We start from the raw sequence: 22,829 nt of genomic DNA, 5'->3' as shown, positions 1-22,829 counted from the left end.
CCTTTAAATTGTTTAACTTGGGTCAAACGTTTTGGGTAGCCTTCCACAAGCTTCCCACAATAACTTGGGTGAATTTTGGCCCATTCCTCCTGACAGAGCTGGTGTAACTGAGTCAGGCTTGGCCTGCTCACACACACTTTTTTAGTTCTGCCCACAAATGTTCTATAGGATTGAGGTCAGGGCTTTGTGATGGCCACTCCAATACCTTGACTTTGTTGTCTTTAAGCCATTTTGTCACAACTTTGGAAGTATGCTTGGGGTCATTGTCCATTTGGAAGACCCATTTGCGACCAAGCTTTAACTTCCTGACTGATGTCTTGAGATGTTGCTTCACAGCCACTGCTCCAAAACCGCCATAAAAAAGCCAGACTACGGTTTGCAACTGCACATGGGGACAAAGATCGTACTTTTTGGAGAAATGTCCTCTGGTCTGATTAAACAAAATTAGAACTGTTTGGCCATAATGACCATCGTTATGTTTGGAAGAAAAAGGGGGTGGCTTGCAAGCCGAAGAACACTATCCCAACCGTGAAGCACGGGGGTGGCAGCATCATGCTGTGGGGGTGCTTTGCTGCAGGAGGGACTGGTGCACTTCACAAAATACAGTGGGGAAAAAAAGTATTTAGTCAGCCACCAATTGTGCAAGTTCTCCCAAGATGAGAGAGGCCTGTAATTTTCATCATAGGTACACGTCAACTATGACAGACAAAATTAGAATTTTTTTCTCCAGAAAATCACATTGTAGGATTTTTAATGAATTTATTTGCAAATTATGGTGGAAAATAAGTATTTGGTCAATAACAAATGTTTCTCAATACTTTGTTATATACCCTTTGTTGGCAATGACAGAGGTCAAACGTTTTCTGTAAGTCTTCACAAGGTTTTCACACACTGTTGCTGGTATTTTGGCCCATTCCTCCATGCAGATCTCCTCTAGAGCAGTGACGTTTTGGGGCTGTCGCTGGGCAACACAGACTTTCAACTCCCTCCAAAGATTTTCTATGGGGTTGAGATCTGGAGACTGGCTAGGCCACTCCAGGACCTTGAAATGCTTCTTACGAAGCCACTCCTTCGTTGCCCTGGCGGTGTGTTTGGGATCATTGTCATGCTGAAAGACCCAGCCACGTTTAATCTTCAATGCCCTTGCTGATGGAAGGAGGTTTTCACTCAAAATCTCACGATACATGGCCCCATTCATTCTTTCCTTTACACGGATCAGTCGTCCTGGTCCCTTTGCAGAAAAACAGCCCCAAATCATGATGTTTCCACCCCCATGCTTCACAGTAGGTATGGTGTTCTTTGGATGCAACTCAGCATTCTTTGTCCTCCAAACACGACGAGTTGAGTTTTTACCAAAAAGTTCTATTTTGGTTTCATCTGACCATATGACATTCTCCCAATCCTCTTCTGGATCATCCAAATGCACTCTAGCAAACTTTAGACGGGCCTGGACATGTACTGGCTTAAGCAGGGGGACACGTCTGGCACTGCAGGATTTGAGTCCCTGGCGGCGTAGTGTGTTACTGATGGTAGGCTTTGTTACTTTGGTCCCAGCTCTCTGCAGGTCATTCACTAGGTCCCCCGTGTGGTTCTGGGATTTTTGCTCACCGTTCTTGTGATCATTTTGACCCCACAGGGTGAGATCTTGCGTGGAGCCCCAGATCGAGGGAGATTATCAGTGGTCTTGTATGTCTTCCATTTCCTAATAATTGCTCCCACAGTTGATTTCTTCAAACCAAGCTGCTTACCTATTGCAGATTCAGTCTTCCCAGCCTGGTGCAGGTCTACAATTTTGTTTCTGGTGTCCTTTGACAGCTCTTTGGTCTTGGCCATAGTGGAGTTTGGAGTGTGACTGTTTGAGGTTGTGGACAGGTGTCTTTTATACTGATAACAAGTTCAAACAGGTGCCATTAATACAGGTAACGAGTGGAGGACAGAGGAGCCTCTTAAAGAGGAAGTTACAGGTCTGTGAGAGCCAGAACTCTTGCTTGTTTGTAGGTGACCAAATACTTATTTTCCACCATAATTTGCAAATAAATTCATTAAAAATCCTAATGTGATTTTCAGGATTTTTTTTCCTAATTTTGTCTGTCATAGTTGACGTGTACCTATGATGAAAATTACAGGCCTCTCTCATCTTTTTAAGTGGGAGAACTTGCACAATTGGTGGCTGACTAAATACTTTTTTCCCCCACTGTATTTTGTGAAGTGCACCAGTCCCTCCTGCAGCAAAGCACCCCCACAGCATGATGCTGCCACCCCCGTGCTTCACGGTTGGGATAGTGTTCTTCGGCTTGTAAGCCACCCCCTTTTTCTTCCAAACATAACGATGGTCATTATGGCCAAACAGTTCTAATTTTGTTTAATCAGACCAGAGGACATTTCTCCAAAAAGTACGATCTTTGTCCCCATGTGCAGTTGCAAACCGTAGTCTGGCTTTTTTATGGCGGTTTTGGAGCAGTGGCTTCTTCCTTGCTGAGCGGCCTTTCAGGTTATGTCGATATAGGACTTGTTTTACTGTGGATATACATACTTTTGTACCTGTTTCCTCCAGCATCTTCACAAGGTCCTTTGTTGTTGTTCTTGGGATTGATTTGCACTTTTCGCACCAAAGCACGTTCATCTCTAGGAGACACAACGAGTCTCCTTCCTGAGCGGTATGATGGCTGCGTGGTCCCATGGTGTTTATACTTGCATACTATTGTTTGTACAGATGAACGTGGTACCTTCAGGCGTTTGGAAATTGCTCCCAAGGATGAACCAGACTTGTGGAGGTCTACACATTTTTTTCTGAGGTCTTGGCTGATTTCTTTTGATTTTCCCATGATGTCAAGCAAAGAGGCACCGAGTTTGAAGGTAGGCCTTGAAATACATCCACAGGTACACCTCCAATTGACTCAAATGATGTCAATTAGCCTATCAGAAGCTTCTAAAGCCATGACATTATTTTCTGGAATTTTCCAAGCTGTTTAAAGCACAGTTAACTTAGTGTATGTAAACTTCTGACCCACTGGAATTGTGATACAGGGAATTATAAGTGAAATAATCTGTCTGTAAACAATTGTTGGAAAAATTACTTGTGTCATGCACAAAGTAGATGTCCTAACCGACTTGCCAAAACTATAGTTTGTTAAGAAGAAATTTGTTGAGTGGTTGAAAAAAACGAGTTTTAATGACTCCAACCTAAGGGTATGTAAACTTCCGACTTCAACTGTATATAAAGGTCTGAAATACTTCAATTTAGGAGAATCTCTTATACAATGGGTTAAAGTTATGTATAGTAACCCTAGGCGTAAAATAGTAAATAATGGCTACTTCTCAGAAAGTTTTAAACTGTCAAGAGGAGTAAAACAAGGGTGTCCACTCTTGGCATATCTATTTATTATGGCCATCGAAATGTTAGCTATTAAAATCAAATCCAACAATAATATCAAGGGGCTAGAAATCCAGGGCTTAAAAACAAAGGTGTCATTGTACGCTGATGATTCATGTTTTCTTTTAAATCCACAATTTGGATCCCTCCACAGCCTCATAGAGGATCTAGATAATTGTTCTAACCTCTCTGGATTACAACCAAATTATGATGTGTACTATATTACGTATTGGATCACTGAAAAATACAACTTTTACATTACCATGTAGCTTACTGATGAGGGTATGAGGCCATTTCATATGAGTGTGTGTAACTATGTTAAAGTTAGTATGGATGAGTGGTTCTGGGTGACTAAGTCTGGGGTAGTAAATTCCAATCTGTCCAAGGAAGATAGTGGGGTTTATATTAGAATGATGTACGGAGGGAACGTCCTGCTTGGGGGTAAGAGGCCATGACAAGGGGTAGTGCTCATTGACGATGGCCAGATGTGGTTGAAGAAATGTGTAACCAAGAGTATAAAAGATGTGACTGTGTGTATGGGCAGTTCAACTGACAAGGGGGCAGTTAGATGAACCCACGGGCTCGTGATCAAATAAATACTTGGTAAAATCTCCACAGAATGTCTAAGTAAATTCTTGCATCTTGAACTTCTAAATACCAGAAACTCATCATAACACTTACCAATAAAATAATCTGACGGTGAAGTGGACATACTTGGTATTCATATCCCGAAAAAAGAAATGATCTCACTACAATACATTTTAATAGAAAGTTAGCAAAAATAGATAAGGTCTTGCTTCCATGGAAAGGAAAATACCTGTCTATTTGTGGAAAAATCACCCTGATTAACTCTTTAGTCATATCCCAGCTTACCTATTTGCTTATGGCCTTACCTACACCTAGCGACTTGTTTTTTAAATTATATGAGCAAAATACACTGCTCAAAAAAATAAAGGGAACACTAAAATAACACATCCTAGATCTGAATGAAATAATCTTATTAAATACTTTTTTCTTTACATAGTTGAATGTGCTGACAACAAAATCACAGAAAAATTATCAATGGAAATCAAATTTATCAACCCACGGAGGTATGGATTTGGAGTCACCCTCAAAATTAAAGTGGAAAACCACACTACAGGCTGATCCAACTTTGATGTAATGTCCTTAAAAACAAGTCAAAATGAGGCTCAGTGGTGTGTGTGGCCTCCACGTGCCTGTATGACCTCCCTACAACGCCTGGGCATGCTCCTGATGAGGTGGCGGATGGTCTCCTGAGGGATCTCCTCCCAGACCTGGACTAAAGCATCCGCCAACTCCTGGACAGTCTGTGGTGCAACGTGGCGTTGGTGGATAGAGCGAGACATGATGTCCCAGATGTGCTCAATTGGATTCAGGTCTGGGGAACGGGCGGGCCAGTCCATAGCATCAATGCCTTCCTCTTGCAGGAACTGCTGACACACTCCAGCCACATGAGGTCTAGCATTGTCTTGCATTAGGAGGAACCCAGGGCCAACCGCACCAGCATTTGGTCTCACAAGGGGTCTGAGGATCTCATCTCGGTACCCAATGGCAGTCAGGCTACCTCTGGCGAGCACATGGAGGGCTGCGCGGCCCCCCAAAGAAATGCCACCCCACACCATGACTGACCCACCGCCAAACCGGTCATGCTGGAGGATGTTGCAGGCAGCAGAACGTTCTCCACGGCGTCTCCAGACTCTGTCACGTCTGTCACATGTGCTCAGTGTGAACCTACTTTCATCTGTGAAGAGCACAGGGCGCCAGTGGCGAATTTTCCAATCTTGGTGTTCTCTGGCAAATGCCAAACGTCCTGCACGGTGTTGGGCTGTAAGCACAACCCCCACCTGTAAGCACAACCCCCACCTGTGGACGTCGGGCCCTCATACCACCCCCATGGAGTCTGTTTCTGACCATTTGAGCAGACACATGCACATTTGTGGCCTGCTGGAGGTCATTTTGCAGGGCTCTGGCAGTGCTCCTCCTGCTCCTCCTTGCACAAAGGCGGAGGTAGCAGTCCTGCTGCTGGGTTGTTGCCCTCCTACGGCCTCCTCCACGTCTCCTGATGTACTGGCCTGTCTCCTGGTAGCGCCTCCATGCTCTGGACACTACGCTGACAGACACAGCAAACCTTCTTGCCACAGCTCGCATTGATGTGCCATCCTGGATGAGCTGCACTACCTGAGCCACTTGTGTGGGTTGTAGACTCCGTCTCATGCTACCACTAGAGTGAAAGCACCGCCAGCATTCAAAAGTGACCAAAACATCAGCCAGGAAGCATAGGAACTGAGAAGTGGTCTGTGGTCACCACCTGCAAAACCAGTCCTTTATTGGGGGTGTCTTGCTAATTGCCTATAATTTCCACCTGTTGTCTATTCCATTTGCACAACAGCATGTGACATTTATTGTCAATCAGTGCTGCTTCCTAAGTGGACAGTTTGATTTCACAGAAGTGTGATTGACTTGGAGTTACATTGTGTTGTTTAAGTGTTCCCTTTATTTTTTTGAGCAGTTTATATTCCATTTTATTTGGAACGGCAAGCCAGACAAAATTAAACGGGCCTATTTACATCTATAATGAATATGAATTCGGAGGGCAGAAATTATTAAATATTAAAGCATTAGACCTCTCATTAAAGGCTTCAGTCATACATTACATTTTAGTCATTTAGCAGACGCTCTTATCCAGAGCGACTTACATGATCAATTAGGGTTAAGTGCCTTGCTCAAGGGCACAGACAGATTTTTCACCTAGTCGGCTCGGGGATTAGAACCAGCGACCTTTCGGTTACTGGCACAACGCTCTTAACCACTAAACTACCTGCCACCCCAACAAAAGTTATACTTAAATCCAAACTGGTTCTCTAGCAGATGAGTAAGATTGTCTCACCCCATGTTCAAGAATGGCCTTTTTCCCTTTATTCAGATTACACCTTTCACTTTCAGTTACTTGAAAATGAAATCGTCGCCAAAATATCGCTATTTTTAAAACAAGCCATAGAAAGTGCTGAATACAACAGGTGTAGACCTTACCGTGAAATGCTTACTTACAAGCCCTTAACCAACAATGCAGTTAAGAAAATAGAGTTAAGAAAATATTTACTAAATAAACTACAGTAAAAAATATAATGTAACAATAACGAGGCTATATACAGGGGGTACCGGTACCGAGTCAATGTGCGGGGGTACAGGTTAGTCGAGGTAATTTGTACATGTAGGTAGGGGTAAAGTGACTATGCATAGATAATAAACAACGAGTAGTAGCAGTGTAAAAACAAAAAAAAGGGGGGGGTCAATGCAAATAGTCTGGGTGGCCATTTGATTACTTGTTCAGCAGTCTTATGGCTTGGGGGTAGAAGCTGTTAAGGAGCCTTTTGGACCTAGACTTGGCTCTCCGGTACCGCTTGCCATGTGGTAGCAGAGACAACAGTCTATGACTTGGGTGACTGGAGTCCTTGACAATGTTTTGGGCCTTTCTCTGACACCGCCTAGTATATACAGTGCATTTTGAAAGTATTCAGACCCCTTGACTTTTTCCACATTTTGTTATGTTAAAGCCTTATTCTAAAATTGATTAAATGGTTTTTTCCCCCTCATCAATCTACAGACAACGCCCCATAATGACATAGCAAAAACAGGTTTTTAGAAATGTCTCCAAATGTAAAAAAACAACAACTGAAATCTCACATTTACATAAGTATTCAGACCCTTCACTCAGGACTTTCTTGAAGCACCTTTGGCAGCGATTATAGCCTTGAGTCTTCTTGGGTATGACGCTACAAGCTTGGCACACCTGTATCTGGGGAGTTTCTCCCATTCTTCTCTGCAGATCCTCTTTGAAGATAGGTCTTTGGCAAACTCCAAGTGGGCTGTCATGTGCCTTTTACTGAGGAGTGGCTACCGTCTGGCCACTCTACCATAAAGGCCTGATTGGTGTAGTGCTGCAGAGATGGTTGTCCTTCTGGAAGGTTCTCCCATCTCCACAGAGGAACTCTGGACCTCTTTCAGAGTGACCATCGGGTTCTTGGTCACCTCCCTGACCAAGGCCTTTCTCCCCCAATTGCTTAGTTTGGCCGGGCGGCCAGCTCTAGGAAGAGTCTTGGTGGTTCCAAACTTCTTCCATGTAAGAATCATGGAGGCCACTGTGTTCTTGGGGACCTTCAATGCTGCAGAAATGTTTTTGGTACCCTTCCCCAGATCTGTGCCTCGACACAATCTTGTCTTGGAGCTCTACGGACAATTCCTTCGACCTCGTGGCTTGGTTTTTGCTCTGACTTGCACTGTCAACTGTGTTACCTTATATAGACAGGTGTGTGCCTTTCCAAATCATGTCCAATCAATTGAATTTACCACAGGTGGACTCCAATCAAGTTGTAGAAACATCTCAAGGATGATCAACGGAAACAGGATGCACCTGAGCTCAATTTCGAGTCTCATAGCAAACGGTCTGAATAATTATGTAAATAAGGTATTTAAAATTATACATTTGCTAAAATATCTAAAAACCTGTTTTCGCTTTGTCATTATGGGGTATTGTGTATAGATTGATGAGACTTTTTTTTCCATTTAATCCATTTTAGAATAAGGCTGTAATGTAACAAATTGTGGAAAAAGTAAAGGGTTCTGAATACTTTCCGAATGCACTGTTTATGGGCGATACAACCATCCCAGCTCTGCAGATTTTGCTGCGAAGTGACAGAATCATTAGATCATTTGTTTTGGTACTGTCCATATATAGCTTGTTTTTGGTCGCAGGTTCAGGAATGGCTGAAGAATTGCAACATTTACCTGGAGCTAACTCTGCAAATAGCACTGCTGTCATAGTCAATCGATCAATTATATAATAATACTCTTAGCAAAAATCTTTATCTTTCATTTACAATCTGTAGAAACAATGAGAATAGAAACGTTCAGAACTTTTGTGAAACAGCACAGTTGAAAAATATATGGCAAATAGAAACTGGATGGTCTTCAGAGATAGATGGGAGGGGTTGAGGGTAGCTGAAGGATGGGACTAAAAACAAACAAAAATAACTATTGTAAAATATCCTGTGTCCGTAAAATGTATATAGTATGTATAAGCTGGAAGTAGAAGCCTAAGTGTTGTCCATTACTTTACTTAAATTAGGCGAGGGGTGGTAGGGTTAGGGGAAAATAATAAAATAAAAATATGTATATAGTATAATAATAGTGAAGACATCAAAACTATGAAATAACACATATGGAATCATGTAGTAAGCAAAAAAGTGTTAAACAGATCAAAATATATTTTATATTTGAGATTCTTCAAAGTAGCCACCCTTTGTCTTGATGACAGCTTTGCACACTCTTGGCATTCTCTCAACCAGCTTCATGAGGTAGTCACCTGGAATGCATTTCAGTTAACAGGTGTGCCTTGTTAAAAGTTAATTTGTGGAATTTCCATCTTAATGCGTTTGAGCCAATCAGTTGTGTTGTGACAAGGTAGCCCTTTTTGGTAAAAGACCAAGTCCATATTATGTCAAGAATAATAATAATAATAATAATAATAATAATATGCCATTTAGCAGACGCTTTTATCCAAAGCGACTTACAGTCATGTGTGCATACATTTTTACGTATGGGTGGTCCTGGGGATCGAACCCACTACCCTGGCGTTACAAGCGCCATGCTCTACCAATTGAGCTACAGAGGACCACAGCTCAAATAAGCAAAGAGAAACGACAGTCCATCATTACTTTAAGACATGCCGACAATTACATTGATGGAAGCCACAATCTGCAATATTAAAGCTGATCGACCCCCCCAAAAAAAACAAATAAAAAGGAAGAGAAGAGAAGTGAGTGAGATTTAATCCTACAGGTTTCGAAGCAACATGCAGATGATCACACTAGTCCCAGATCACACAGAAGTCTATCAACAATCACTCACCTTTATCAAACAGCATCTGTTTGATCTCGTTAAAGTCAGCAGGGGCCAGAATCACCTCCTGTAGTCTGCCAGGCTCATCATGGTTCTGCTCCTCCACCTCCTTAGCAAGCTGCATCAGTCTGGACTGTTCTGCCAGTCCTCGGGCTTGTACCACACCAAGGAAATACCACGGGTACCTCATCGTCTGGGCGTTGGGGGAGAGACTAGCGGAGATTAGCTGATGTGTGGTGAGTGTACCTTAAATATTTATATTTTACTTAAGATTTTATTTGACTTTTTCAATATAAAACAGAGTATCAAAACAGAAATGCAGAAACTAAAAACTAAAGCAAAAAATTAAATAACTGATGCCATAAGGTAGGAACAGTACAATATATGAAAGCAATTATGATATTGGTTTTCACCAAGGTATACTTAATAAGGTCAACCTGGTTTGTGAAAGCTATCCATTTCTCGCATTTTCTTTCAAAAACTGGTTTTTGAAGTCTTAAGGCATGTCAAATTTTCCATTACATATATTTTTTCCATTATATTTGTATTTAGTTGTGCCATTGTTCTATGATCACCCTTTACGTGAGTATCTAGTGTGTGTATGCTTGAGTAAGAGGTGTGTGCCTCACCAGGTATTTCTGTCGGTGTCTGTATTTGAGGACATGGCTGAAGAGTAGAGCTTTTTCAATTTGGCTGCCACACGACACACACAGGTAGAAGGGCACCTGGCCCTCACTGCAACACTCTATCACTGCACTGAGACCTGTACAAACACACACACACACACACACAGAGAGGTAGAATGACAAAGCCGTTACAGTACTGTGGCAAACACCACACGTTCGCTCACATACACAGTAAATACACACTCACAGAGGTAGAAAGACAAAGGTACTAAGCACAGTTATCTGAACACACACACTCCTGAGACACTGACCGACCAAAGGCAGGCTGTTGTTGACGTTGTCTCTCAGGTTCTTGGTGGGGTGAAGGGAGTTCTCTGTGGCCCCTCCTATACGTGTCACCTCTTGGCTGTGTCCTAGGACGGTCCCCTGGTACTCCACCTCACACACACCTGAGAACACACATATACAATAATCTACTTCTGTCACCAATGCAGTAAATTATGTGTGTGTCTCTCGATATCAGTCTCACCAGAGTCCAGTTCTTCCCAGATGTACAGAACCTGACCAGCAATCTTACAGAGGAGAGGACTACAGCGGTTAAAGAGACAGGCTAACAAAACTAGCAGCTAACAAAACTAGCAGCTAACAAAACTAGCAGCGAACTGAGCCAATGCCTTGGCTTTGCTTAGGGTTCCCTTGGTTCAAACCGGTCAGTCCCACTTATTTACCCAGATATCCAGGGGCCTGTTTGACTTCTGGCTGGTTTAAAAGGTAGGTAGCATAAACGTAACCACAGGTAACATATGGATTTGTATTAGTACACACATCAAAAGTCCCAATGCAAAGTTACACCTCACTTTTCTATTTGTGAAGTTATTACACAAAACCAATTGGAATTCCGAAGAATGCCGAAGTCATGTCCTAAAATGTTTTTCCAGGGGTGTGATGTAATATGGAGGACCCGGCAAGCCAGCCTATTCCCTATAATGTAAACTCCAAAATAAATAACTTAAAATTAAACCAAATCGTTTGCACTCATGACTACTGGTTTCAATTACATTTTCAGTCAACTTACAAGCAAATACTTTTTTTGTTGTTGTTACAAATCAACTTGTAATGTTGCTAGCCAACTAGCCTGCTAATGTTAGCTAACGTTAGAATGAGTCAGCAAGTTGCTAGCAACACCTAGCTTATAGATACATTAAAGGAAACCAAAGTTTTGGAAATACATAACGCCATCTAAACGGTTATCAAAGAATGTTAGCTATATGCAGTTATCTTAGCCAGCAAGCTTGCCAGCCAGCTAACGTTAGCTTTTAAACCAACTAGCTATTAGCATAGCCAGCCTAGCCAACCGACATGGTTATGGTCGACAAGCACAACTACTGGAGACCAGCTAGAACACAACTAAAACAACACAACTAAAACATAACCGCAGCTTAAAAGCAAAGAGAGAGCAGAGACTTACAGATTGATGGTTGGGGCCCATCCGATGGTAAAACGTTTAAAGTGGCAATATGTAACTTTTTGGGCGAGTCTAAGAAGTGGAAGATCTGCGCTATTTCTATGCTTCCTGTTCTTAAGTTTTGTTTTTGTGTCTTTTACTTTCAGTTTGTACACCAGCTTCAAACAGCTGAAACAACAATATTTTGGGTTATGAAAAATATATTTCACAGCGGTTTAGATGGTACAATGACTCTCTACACTACAGTAGCTTATTTTGTCACATAAACTGAAATTATGCCTTCTATTAGGGTTTTAGCAACCAGGACACGGTGAAGCGATTTCTGCATAGTGCAACTTTAAAAGAGTGCAGGCTGAGTTAGCTACCAAAGCGAGGGGGAGTAGGGCTTCACCGGGCTGAAATCCAAAATAGATAGATTCCAGATGTCAGTCAGCTAGCACTAAGCCAAGGTGGAAAAAGTTACAAAACTCCCGAAACCTAATTCACAGAACACATACGGAAAAGTTGACAAAACAAAAAGGAGAACAGAAGAGGTACTACACAATTAGAGCAAGCAGGTATGATTCTCTTTTGTTTTGAGCCCACGGCTCCCACTAGATAACACATCCACAAAGCGAGCTAGCATACGAACTTGGTTATCCAGAAATAAGTTCTAAATATGTAATAACCCAAAAACATAACTATGTTTGTACTTCTAGGTAACCAGCTTGTGACTACAACTAAGTTACTGTGTTGTTACATTGGTGCATAGAAACTCATGCTTCCTACCCTTTAAGGCGTCCACCTCAGGCTGGGTCTGAGGCTGGGGCTGAGGTTCCACCTCGGGGTCCACAGGCTCCTGTTTGATAATGACTGAAGGGAGAGGAAGAGAGGTTGAAACCTCACTGACCTCCATTGCTCTATCCAATACAGTAATTACATAATTTTAATCACTGTAAAATCTGACCATTTCAGTAGCCACCAATCCAAGTAAGAGAGTACCATGTCTAACAATTGTAAAACAGCAGAAGTTTCGTTTTTCGTTTCCTCTCACCTGTGTCGTCTTGGTCCAGATGTGGTTCTGAGGAGTTCTGTGGCAACCAGGCTCTTATTGGCTCAGTGTTCTGTGGTGTCTGGGATTTGATTGGTTCAGAATGATGTGGTGTCTTGGCTCTTATTGGCTCAGGGACCATCTCTGTTCTCTCGGAGCTCTGGCTCAACTGGGGCTGATCCGAGTTCTGATTATCTGGCCGTCTGTCTGCGGTCTGTATGCTCTGGCCTGACTCCAGCTGATCTCCAGTCAGTTTACCAGCCACTGTATCTGCTGTCTGCAGGGGATGATGGGGCTCAATCTGATCCATGGTCAGTTTATCCATCACTCTGTGGTTCTGGTCAAAGCCCTGCTCCGTTTCTGGGTCAGGACCAACTGGGGAACAAAGCTGGTGTCTGGTTGCTGGGTGTAGACGCAGGGCATTCTGGTTCTGTTCCTGCAGCATGTACATGGCTACAAACACACATACACACACACAAAATCCATTAGCACATCATCAAATACAATCAAATACACGGCACGAACCCACCAACGCACAGACATACGCACACACACCTTCGTAGAATGGAGCAGACTGCACAAGGTTATACCACTTCTGGTCCAGCAGCATCACCTAGGCAACACAACAGAGACAGGTACATTATGATCTATGAGTCCCACTCCAGTCTGCTGTGGCATCACAGACCGACACACAGGTGTGGTTAGAAAGTTCTTACACAAACGGATAGAGACTTGACTACGACTAAAACCAACAGTATGCTTACAAATAACCTTTTCCCTGTCCAGAACCCTGACCCCTAACCTCTAAAGCCTAATTTATACCTTATGTACGTAAGCTACGCAAAATGATCGCCATTTTGCGTAGCTAATTGTAGTTCTTGTTGCGTTCTGCGTAGGGTATAAATAAGCCTTAACCTTGACCCCATCTACATCCTTCCTGACCCTAAACCATCCAATGACCCTGTGTTGACCAGGCTGTGACCCCTGAACCCTGAGGTTTCCATGTTTACCTGTGCATCGAGTTCCACCTCCAGTTGTGACAGTGCCCAAGCGACCTTCCTGAGGAGGTGTGGACTCGGAGGCTGCTGCTGCTCCCTCAACCAATCACAGCGCATAGGACTGTACTGGGAAAACTGTTAAGAACACATACACATATTACACACATATTACACACACACATACTTTTGTAGTTGCTAGTAGTGTCGCACATTCATGATGTCACTCACCATGTAGCGCTTCTGGTGTTGCACGCTGATGATGTGTTCACAGATGTGTGTACTGGAGAGAGTGTCAGCACAGCTCACACACATGAAAAACGTAGCCTGGGATATACCTCTACACTCCAACACACTGCCCAGACCTGGAACACGCACACACACACACACACACTAGCGTTGAATATTTTCCCGGGTATTTTACAAATGTTCCATCTCGAGAATAAATCACTTTTCTCCAGGGTAATCCGGTATTTCCCACCAAAACCGTAAGTGTCATTCTAAAGCATTTATCTATTTATTTTTATTTAACCAGGTAAGCCAGTTGAGAACAAGTTACAACTGCGACCTGGCCAAGATAAAGCAAAGCAGTGCGATAAAAACAACAACAACACAGAGTTACATATGGAATAAACAAAACGTCAAGAACACAATAGAAAATCTATATACAGTGTGTGCAAATGTAGTAAGTTATGGAGGTAAGGCAATAAATAGGCCATAGTGCAAAATAATTACAATTTAGTATTAACACTGGAGTGATAGATGTGCAGAAGATGTTGTGCAAATAGAGATCCTGGGGTGCAAATTAGCAAAATAAGTAATGTAAATAACAATATGGGGATGAGGTAGTTGGGTGGGCTAATTACAGATGGGCTGTGTACAGATGCAGTGATCAGTAAGCTGCTCTGACAACTTATGCTTAAAGTTAGTGAGGGAGATAAGTGTCTCCAGCTTCAGAGATTTTTGCAGTTCGTTCCAGTCATTGGCAGCAGAGAACTGGAAGGAATGGCGGCCAAAGGAGGTGTTGGCTTTGGGGATGACCAGTGAGATATACCTGTTGGAACGCATACTACGGGTGGGTGTTGCTATGGTGACCAGTGAGCTAAGATAAGGCGGGGATTTGCCTAGAAGTGATTTATAGATGACCTGGAGCCAGTGGGTTTGGCGACGAATATGTAGTGAGGGCCAGCCAACGAGAGCGTACAGGTCACAATGGTGGGTAGTATATGGGGCTTTGGTGAGAAAACGGATGGCACTGTGACAGACTACATCCAATTTGCTGAGTAGAGTGTTGGAAGCTATTTTGTAAATGACATCGCCGAAGTCAAGGATCGGTAGGATAGTCAGTTTTACGAGGGCATGTTTAGCAGCATGAGTGAAGGAGGCTTTGTTGCGAAATAGGAAGCCGATTCTAGATTAAACTTTGGATTGGAGATGCTTAATGTGAGTCTGGAAGGAGAGTTTACGGTCTAACCAGACACCTAGGTATTTGTAGTTGTCCACATATTCTAAGTCGGACCCGCCGAGAGTAGTGATTCTAGTCGGGCGGGCGGGTGCAAGCAGCGTTCGATTGAAGAGCATGCATTTAGTTTTACTAGCGTTTAAGAGCAGTTGGAGGCCACGGAAGGAGTGTTGTATGGCATTGAAGCTCGTTTGGAGGTTTGTTAACACAGTGTCCAATGAAGGGCCAGATGTATACAAAATGGTGTTGTCTGCGTAGAGGTGGATCTGAGAGTCACCAGCAGCAAGAGCGACATCATCGATATACACAGAGAATAGAGTCGGCCCGAGAATTGAACCCTGTGGCACCCCCATAGAGACTGCCAGAGGTCCAGACAACAGGCCCTCCGATTTGACACATTGAACTCTATCTGAGAAGTAGTTGGTGAACCAGGCGAGGCAGTAATTTGAGAAACCAAGGCTATTTAGTCTGCCAATAAGAATGCAGTGGCTGAGGTGCACCCATGACCAGCTCGGAAACCAGATTGCATAGCGGAGAAGGTACGGTGGGATTCGAAATGGTCGGTGATCTGTTAACTTGGCTTTCAAATACTTTTGAAAGGCAGGGCAGGATGGATATAGGTCTGTAACAGTTTGGATCTAGAGTGTCACCCCCTTTGAAGAGGGGGATGACCGCGGCAGCTTTCCAATCTCTGGGGATCTCAGACGATATGAAAGAGAGGTTGAACAGGCTAGTAATAGGGGTTGCGACAATTTCGGCGGCTAATTTTAGAAAGAAAGGGTCCAGATTGTCTAGCCCAGCTGATTTGTAGAGGGTCCAGATTTCGCAGCTCTTTCAGGACATCAGCTATCTGAATTTAGGTGAAGGAGAAGCAGGGGGGGCATGGGCAAGTTGCAGCGGAGGGTGCAGAGCTGGTGGCGGGGGTAGGGGTAGCCAAGTGGAAAGCATGGCAAGCCGTAGCAAAATGGTTATTGAAATTCTCGATTATTGTAGATTTATCAGTGGTGACAGTGTGTCCTAGCCTCAGTGCAGTGGGTAGCTGGGAGGAGGTGCTCTTATTCTCCATGGACTTTACAATGTCCCAAAACGTTTGAGTTAGTGCTACAGGATCAAATCAAATCAAATTGTATTGGTCACATGCGCCGAATACAACAGGTGCAGACATTACAGTGAAATGCTTACTTACAGCCCTTAACCAACAGTGCATTTATTTTAAACAAAAAAAGTAAGAATAAAACAACAACAAAAAAAGTGTTGAGAAAAAAAGAGCAGAAGTAAAATAAAGTGACAGTAGGGAGGCTATATATACAGGGGGGTACCGTTGCAGAGTCAATGTGCGGGGGCACCGGCTAGTTGAGGTAATATGTACATGTGGGTAGAGTTAAAGTGACTATGCATAAATACTTAACAGAGTAGCAGCAGCGTAAAAAGGATGGGGTGGGGGGGCAGTGCACATAGTCCGGGTAGCCATGATTAGCTGTTCAGGAGTCTTATGGCTTGGGGGTAGAAGCTGTTGAGAAGTCTTTTGGACCTAGACTTGGCACTCCGGTACCCGGATGCACCAGGATGCACATATCTGTTTGAAAAAGCTAACCTTTGCTTTCCTAACTGATTATGTATATTGGTTCCTGACTTCCCTGAAAAGTTGGGAATTTAAAACCATCGGACAGAATAATGTGCCATTCTAAAGTGTATTATACATAACATCTAACATTTTCTTATTGCATTCGTTATCATTCGTTAGCCAAAAAATTCAGTAATTGATAATCTCGCAAGGTCGTGTTTTTAATGTTTATTTATGTCGTTGGGGTTTGAAACAGTCCGAATCATGAGGCAAAAAAGTTCAAAACCACTTTATAAATAAACTTAGGATATATCTGGGACTCTTTGTTAACGTAGGCATAGGCTATTCATAGGAATGTTATGTGAACACCTGACATACAGTTGGCCAATAATAGATTGGGCTTTTCACAAAACAAAATGTTGGTCAAAACACATAGGCTAGCCTACATCGTATCCAAATATAGCCACAGCATAAAATAAATGAAATGTGAGTATTTTGCCTACATAAACTTGGTGTTGATGCTGATGATGGGGAGCATGACGAAACAGACAACTAGTAGGATACAAGCTGAGTGGAGCTGCACAGCACAGTGGAGAAAGTGAGGAAGATTGCGCGTCACTTTCGCAAGTCAGGGGTCAGTGATGACAAGCTACAGGGGCAGGCTACGTGGGGGTAGAGTTTGGGAAAGAGCTCAAGATAAAATTGGACTGCAGCACAGGGTGAAACAGTCTGGCAGATATGGTAGATAGTGTGTAGCACACAATGCTGTTTGCAATGCAGGTCCGGCTTGAGGTATTTTACCCACTTTTTCTCCCCAATTTCAATCTTGTCTCATCGCTGCAACTCCCCAACGAGCTTGGGAGGTGAAGGTCGAGTCATGCGTCCTCCGAAATATGACCCGCCAAACCGCTCTTCTTAACACCCGCCCGCTTAACCAGGAAACACCGTTCAACTGACGACCGAAGTCAACCTGCAGGCGCCCGGCCCGCCACAAGGAGTCACTAGAGCGCGATGAGCCAAGTAAAGCCCCCCCCCCGGCCAAACCCTCCCCTAACCCAGACGACGCCGGGCCAATTGTGCGCCGCCCTATGGGACTCCCGGTCACGGCCTGTTGTAACACAGCCTTGGATCGAACCTGGGTCTGTAGTGACGCCTCAAGCACTGCGATGCAGTGCCTTATACCGCTGCGCCACTCAGGAGGCCCCAAGCTGTCTGTTTAAACTACTAGCACACAGCTCGGACACCCAAGCATACCCACAAGACATGCCACCAGAGGTCTCTTCACAATCCCCAAGTCCAGAACAGTCTATGGGAGGCACACAGTACTACATAGAACTCTATTCCACATCAGGTAACTGATTCAAGCAGTAGATTCAGATTTAAAAAACAGGTAAAAATACACCTTATGGAACAGTGGGGACTGTGAAGAGACACACGCATACATTGTGATATTGTTGTATGGCGGTATTAAACATTTTGTATTGTAGATATGTAGTGATGTAATAATGTTATATGATGTACTGTTTTATCTTTTGTTTTATATGGAATGTAAGTGCCTTATTGTGTTTGGACCCCAGGAAGAGTAGCTGCTGCCTTGGTAACAGCTAATGGGGATCCCTAATAAATACAAATACAAACAGTTTTTGTGACAAAACTATCGGTAAAGTTGAAAATGCAATGGAAACACATTGAACTTTAGATTTTTATTCAGTACATGAAAACTTAAGCAAAAAAAGTACATTGTGTGTGCACTACGTCATCACGCACTGATTTCTATCCGCAACAAGTCCGTTCGGTGGAAACACACCACTGGTGGGAAAATGTGCATATTTTCTTTATGGTTATTTTTTTATATTAGCATGAAAATGTGTCGCCAATTGGATGGAAACCTAGCTACTGACTGAAAAAAATTAACTGATGCACAACCAAATTTCGAAGTTGCACCTTGGGTATTTTACTAGTCTAACTCTCAACATTGTTTTTGTTTTTTTTTGGGGGGTCATGGGGTCAGGCGGTTCGACAAATTTCGAAGTTGCACCTTGGGTATTTTACTAGTCTAACTCTCAACATAGTTTTATTTTTTTTTGGGGGGGTCATGGGGTCATGGGGGGGTTCTGCAACATCTTGAAGAACAATCTGGCCTTAATGGCCATATACTCTTATAATCTTCACCCGGCACCGCCAGAAGAGGACTGGCCACCCCTCAGAGCCTGGTTCCTCTCTAGGTTTCTTCCTAGGTTCCTGCTTTTCTAGCGAGTTTTTCCTAGCCACTGTGCTTCTACATCTGCATTGCTTGCTGTTTGGTGTTTTAGGCTGGGTTTCTGTATAGGAAATTGTGACATCTGCTGATGTAAAATGGGCTTTATAAATAAATGTGATTGATTGACTGATAAGCCTGTGGTCCTCTGTAGCTCAATTGGTAGAGCATGGCGCTTGTAACGCCAGGGTAGTGGGTTCGATCCCCGGGACCACCCATACGTAAAAATGTATGCACACATGACTAAGTCGCTTTGGATAAAAGCGTCTGCTAAATGGCATATTATTATTATATTATTATTATAAGCGACTGCTTATGTCGCTTATGCCTGGAGCTGGCACTGCTGCAATGGTATGTAGGAGAACGTGTCGCTCGTAGCCATTTCTGCTAGAATTTCATCCAGTGCTTGCATTGGCTTAAGGTATGACTGCATCTTGCATTGGCTTGAGCTAAGACTGCACTTACTGAAGCCCCCTCTACTCTCTCTGAACTTGTCTCGCATGTGTTCGGGTGTAGGCCTGCATGTCATATCAATCTATTTGTCGAACCGCCTGTAGGCTACACTTTATTCTCCCCTTTCAGATTTAGCATTCTGCCTCGGTGGCATTCGTTTTAGTGAAGCTCTGCTACACATCTGACATTTTTGGAATGAATCAAAGTAGCTACCCTACCGGTAGCTCAAATGTTGTAGCCAATTTGGTTACCGTAGGCCTACTAACTGCATTTCAAGGTTGAGTGTACAGTTTCAGCATAATATGCTATTACAAAAGCACACACTCTCACAGACGCCCACTGAGCGTTGATTGATCATGCAGATAGCAGAGCAGGCCGTGAGAAGCCAGATTTTTACATTGCATATTACAGTTCCATTTCACGTCATGCTGTTCATAGAAATCATTTATTATACTGGTTTCTCACAGTTATTTATCCCGGGAAACTGGAGTGGGTTTGGGGTGAGAAATCTCTGTAAATCTCGGTAACTCGGTTCCCGCTCTTTAACTCTAACACACACACACACACACACACACAGAGAGATCGCTCTACATTCTACCAAATATCTGGAGCACACGCACACACAGTACTGACCTATGATCGGTTCTGTGTTGTGAAGGCCCTTCACTCTCAGGTACTTGGACAGGTGGCTGGGGCCGACAACCCTCTTTGCTGTTAGTGACACACAAGACAATCAATCAACACCAAGTATTCACAGAGTGACACATCATTCAGCCTATCAACACCAAGTATTCACAGAGTGACATCATTCAGCCTATCAACACCAAGTTTTCCCCAGAAAAACACATTAGTCAATCAATACATCCATTGTCACAAGAAGCCTTCTCTCACCTGCGGGTGTGTCCGGCAGCAGATACACCTGTGGAACATTGAGCCAGCTTGCTGGGGCCTGCTCGAAGTGTGTGGGTTCACCGTGCTGATGTGTGTGTTCTTGGTCTTCGTCCGGTTCTGTTGGAGTACTGTACAGCATTGTGTCCATGGACGTCACTGAAGAGAGAGGAAAGCTGTTTGAAACAGTCACCACATACATACACACACACACACACACACACACACACACAAACACAAACACTTACCCTGCCCTGTCACCCAGTGCTCTGTAGTCTGATGTAAGCTCTGAGATGCCAGGTATTCGATCTGTCTGTCTCTCCCTGAGTATTCCGTCTGTCTGTCTCTCTCTGAGTATTCCGTCTGTCTGTCTCTCCCTGAGTATTCCGTCTGTCTGTCTCTCCCTGAGTATTCCGTCTGTCTGTCTCTCCCTAAGTATTCCGTCTGTCTGTCTCTCCCTAAGTATTCCGTCTGTCTGTCTCTCCCTAAGTATTCCGTCTGTCTGCCTTGCTCTGGGTATTCCGCCTGTCTGTCTCGCTCCAAGTATTCCGTCTGTCTGTCTCTCCCTAAGTATTCCGTCTGTCTGTCTCTCTCCGAGTATTCTAGATGAGTCTGTCTGTTCCTCTCGGTGTATGCAGTCTGTCTGTCTCTCCCTGAGTATTCAATCTGTCTGTCTCTGTCCGAGTATTCCAGAAGTGTGTGTCTGTCTGGGAGTTCTAGAAGTGTCTGTGTCCCTCTGCATTCTGGGCTCTTCCTCTCCCACCACTCTGGACTCAGAGAAATCTCCCAGTCCTTCAAATGTGTTGAGCTCTTCAGAGCTGAGAGGGGTGCGGGAACAGAGACAGAGACAGGGGATGAGTGTGTTGTCTTCTCTGTGGACAAAGAGGGAGTGTGGGATGGTATGGAGGAAGAGAGGGAGGGTGAGGTAGATAGCACAACTGTGGAAGGAGAGGTAGAAAAGGGGTTTGAGGGACAGAGGCAGGGAGGAATGGAGGAAGAGAGGGGGAGAGGGATGGAAGTTAGGGATGGCTGATCCTGGAGGAACGGGGAAGGTACTTGTAGGGGTTCCATGTCTTCTCCCAAAAACACTGGGAGAGAGAAGGGTGGAGAGAGAGAGAGCAACGTTATATCATGGCATTCAGATAAAGAACCACACCCCCATGGACAGGTAGAGATATTTCTGTGGCTCACCTGGGATATGGACCAGGAGCCTCTGGGGCGTCTGGCCATTCTCCTCCTCTGATAGGCTGACAGGGAAAGGACACACCCTCTCGGTCTCACCTGACTCTGCCCCACACACACCTAAGGGGGATGAAACGATGAGCAGATGCTTTAACTTCAGCTAAGAACAGTTTCAGTAGAACAGTTTCAGCCAAATAACAGTTTCAGCCAAATAACAGTTTCAGCCAAATAACAGTTTCAGTAGAACAGTTTCAGCTAAACAACAGATTCAGCTAAAGAACAGACAGTATAGTTGCCTGGCTAATGCGACAGACTCTGGCTGACACCAGAGTCTGGGAACCCACTTTTATGTTGTCGGCACGATTCGTTCAGAATAAAGGGGCTGTGCTTTTACTGGTTGGTTCTCCTTTGTGTCTCTCATTCAAACACCCACACACAGCCCCCTAGTGCTGCCCCCCACAGTTTGAGTACAACAGTTTCAGCTAAAGAACAGTTTCAACAACAGGAATACAACTTTAGGTGATTGACCTCAGTCTCTCCTCTAAGGAGTCACTACGCGTTCTGCTGAAACTTTAGCCTCAGATGGCTTATACTTACCCTGAGCTGGACCTTGGGCTGCATCGGGATTGGACGAGGGAGCTGTCTGTCTCAGATCCTCTGGGTTGTGATTGGTCAAGGGAGCTGTCTGTCTCAGATCGCCTGGCTCTTGTTGCAGTCTGATGATGGCTTGCAGTTTACTGACACCTGTGGATCACAATAACAACCATATATCAACCACAACCATATATCAACCACAGTAATTAAAGGAACGATTAACCCATTTAGAATGTTATTTTGTGCATCTCTGAGCGATGTTCTATCGATTCCTGGGGTCATTTCATGTTTTTATATGTATATGAGCAATTGCCGTTCACGCAGGCAGAAATACAACTCGTCATACCGGCTGTATTTCCACCTGCTTGAACGGCAATAGCTCAGATACATATGAAAACATGTAATGACCCCTCGAAGCGATATAACATCGCTCAGAAATGCACAAAAACGATATAACATTCAAAATGGGTGGATTACCTTACCTTTCTCCACAGGAAAGGACAACAGCTCGTTGTACTCATCAGCTTCCACTTCTACCTTCTGTAACACAGAGAAAACATCATCAAATGTGTTTGGTGCTAGTGTGAGTTTGTGTGTGTGTGTGTCTGTGGGGCCTAAAATAGTTTGAGTTTCATTTACAGGAAATAGGTACATAATGTTATTGTAACAGGATGCAACAGTCAACAGAGTTAATCATGCCTTGTGACACAGAGACAACCTGACTGACACAGGAAGCAGGCCCCAACGAACGAAGCACAGGCAACTTCCACCCCGACAATTGGTGGCAATTTCCAGATTTTTTGCGACTAGCCTATCACCTGCTGACAGCATTAAAACCGCATTGACACATTGCTGAAAATACTGTATCAAATCAGGTAGCAGTAAACAAGAAATGGGTGTGACTCCCATCAGAATGAGAGTATGTAAACCTGTGCCGGAGAGCAGAAAATCAAAAGGATTCTGTGGAACCTCTGCCTCCTCATTGACTCGTCTCCCGTAAGTTCCGGATGCACAATTGTAA

The 22,829-nt window shown here is 43.8% G+C and overlaps 1 protein-coding gene across 1 annotated transcript; it reads right to left on the bottom strand.

The window, feature by feature from the left end:
* Positions 1 to 9,271: 9,271 nt before the first annotated feature.
* Positions 9,272 to 20,415, bottom strand: LOC121586630. The gene is made up of 11 exons (XM_045226658.1): positions 20,281 to 20,415; positions 20,036 to 20,191; positions 19,778 to 19,855; positions 13,640 to 13,773; positions 13,424 to 13,546; positions 12,969 to 13,026; positions 12,417 to 12,866; positions 12,152 to 12,235; positions 10,230 to 10,367; positions 9,922 to 10,055; positions 9,272 to 9,485 (listed from the first exon to the last, which is right to left on the bottom strand). Exons 2-11 carry the CDS (start codon positions 20,181 to 20,183, stop codon positions 9,294 to 9,296), a joined length of 1,539 nt encoding a protein of 512 aa, XP_045082593.1. The 5' UTR covers positions 20,184 to 20,191; positions 20,281 to 20,415; the 3' UTR covers positions 9,272 to 9,293.
* Between the last annotated feature and the right edge of the window lie 2,414 nt (positions 20,416 to 22,829).

The sequence above is a fragment of the Coregonus clupeaformis genome, chromosome 17 (genome assembly GCF_020615455.1).
Source record: "Coregonus clupeaformis isolate EN_2021a chromosome 17, ASM2061545v1, whole genome shotgun sequence".
Classification (NCBI taxonomy): domain Eukaryota; kingdom Metazoa; phylum Chordata; class Actinopteri; order Salmoniformes; family Salmonidae; genus Coregonus; species Coregonus clupeaformis.
This window is presented reverse-complemented; position numbering and strand designations above follow the sequence as displayed.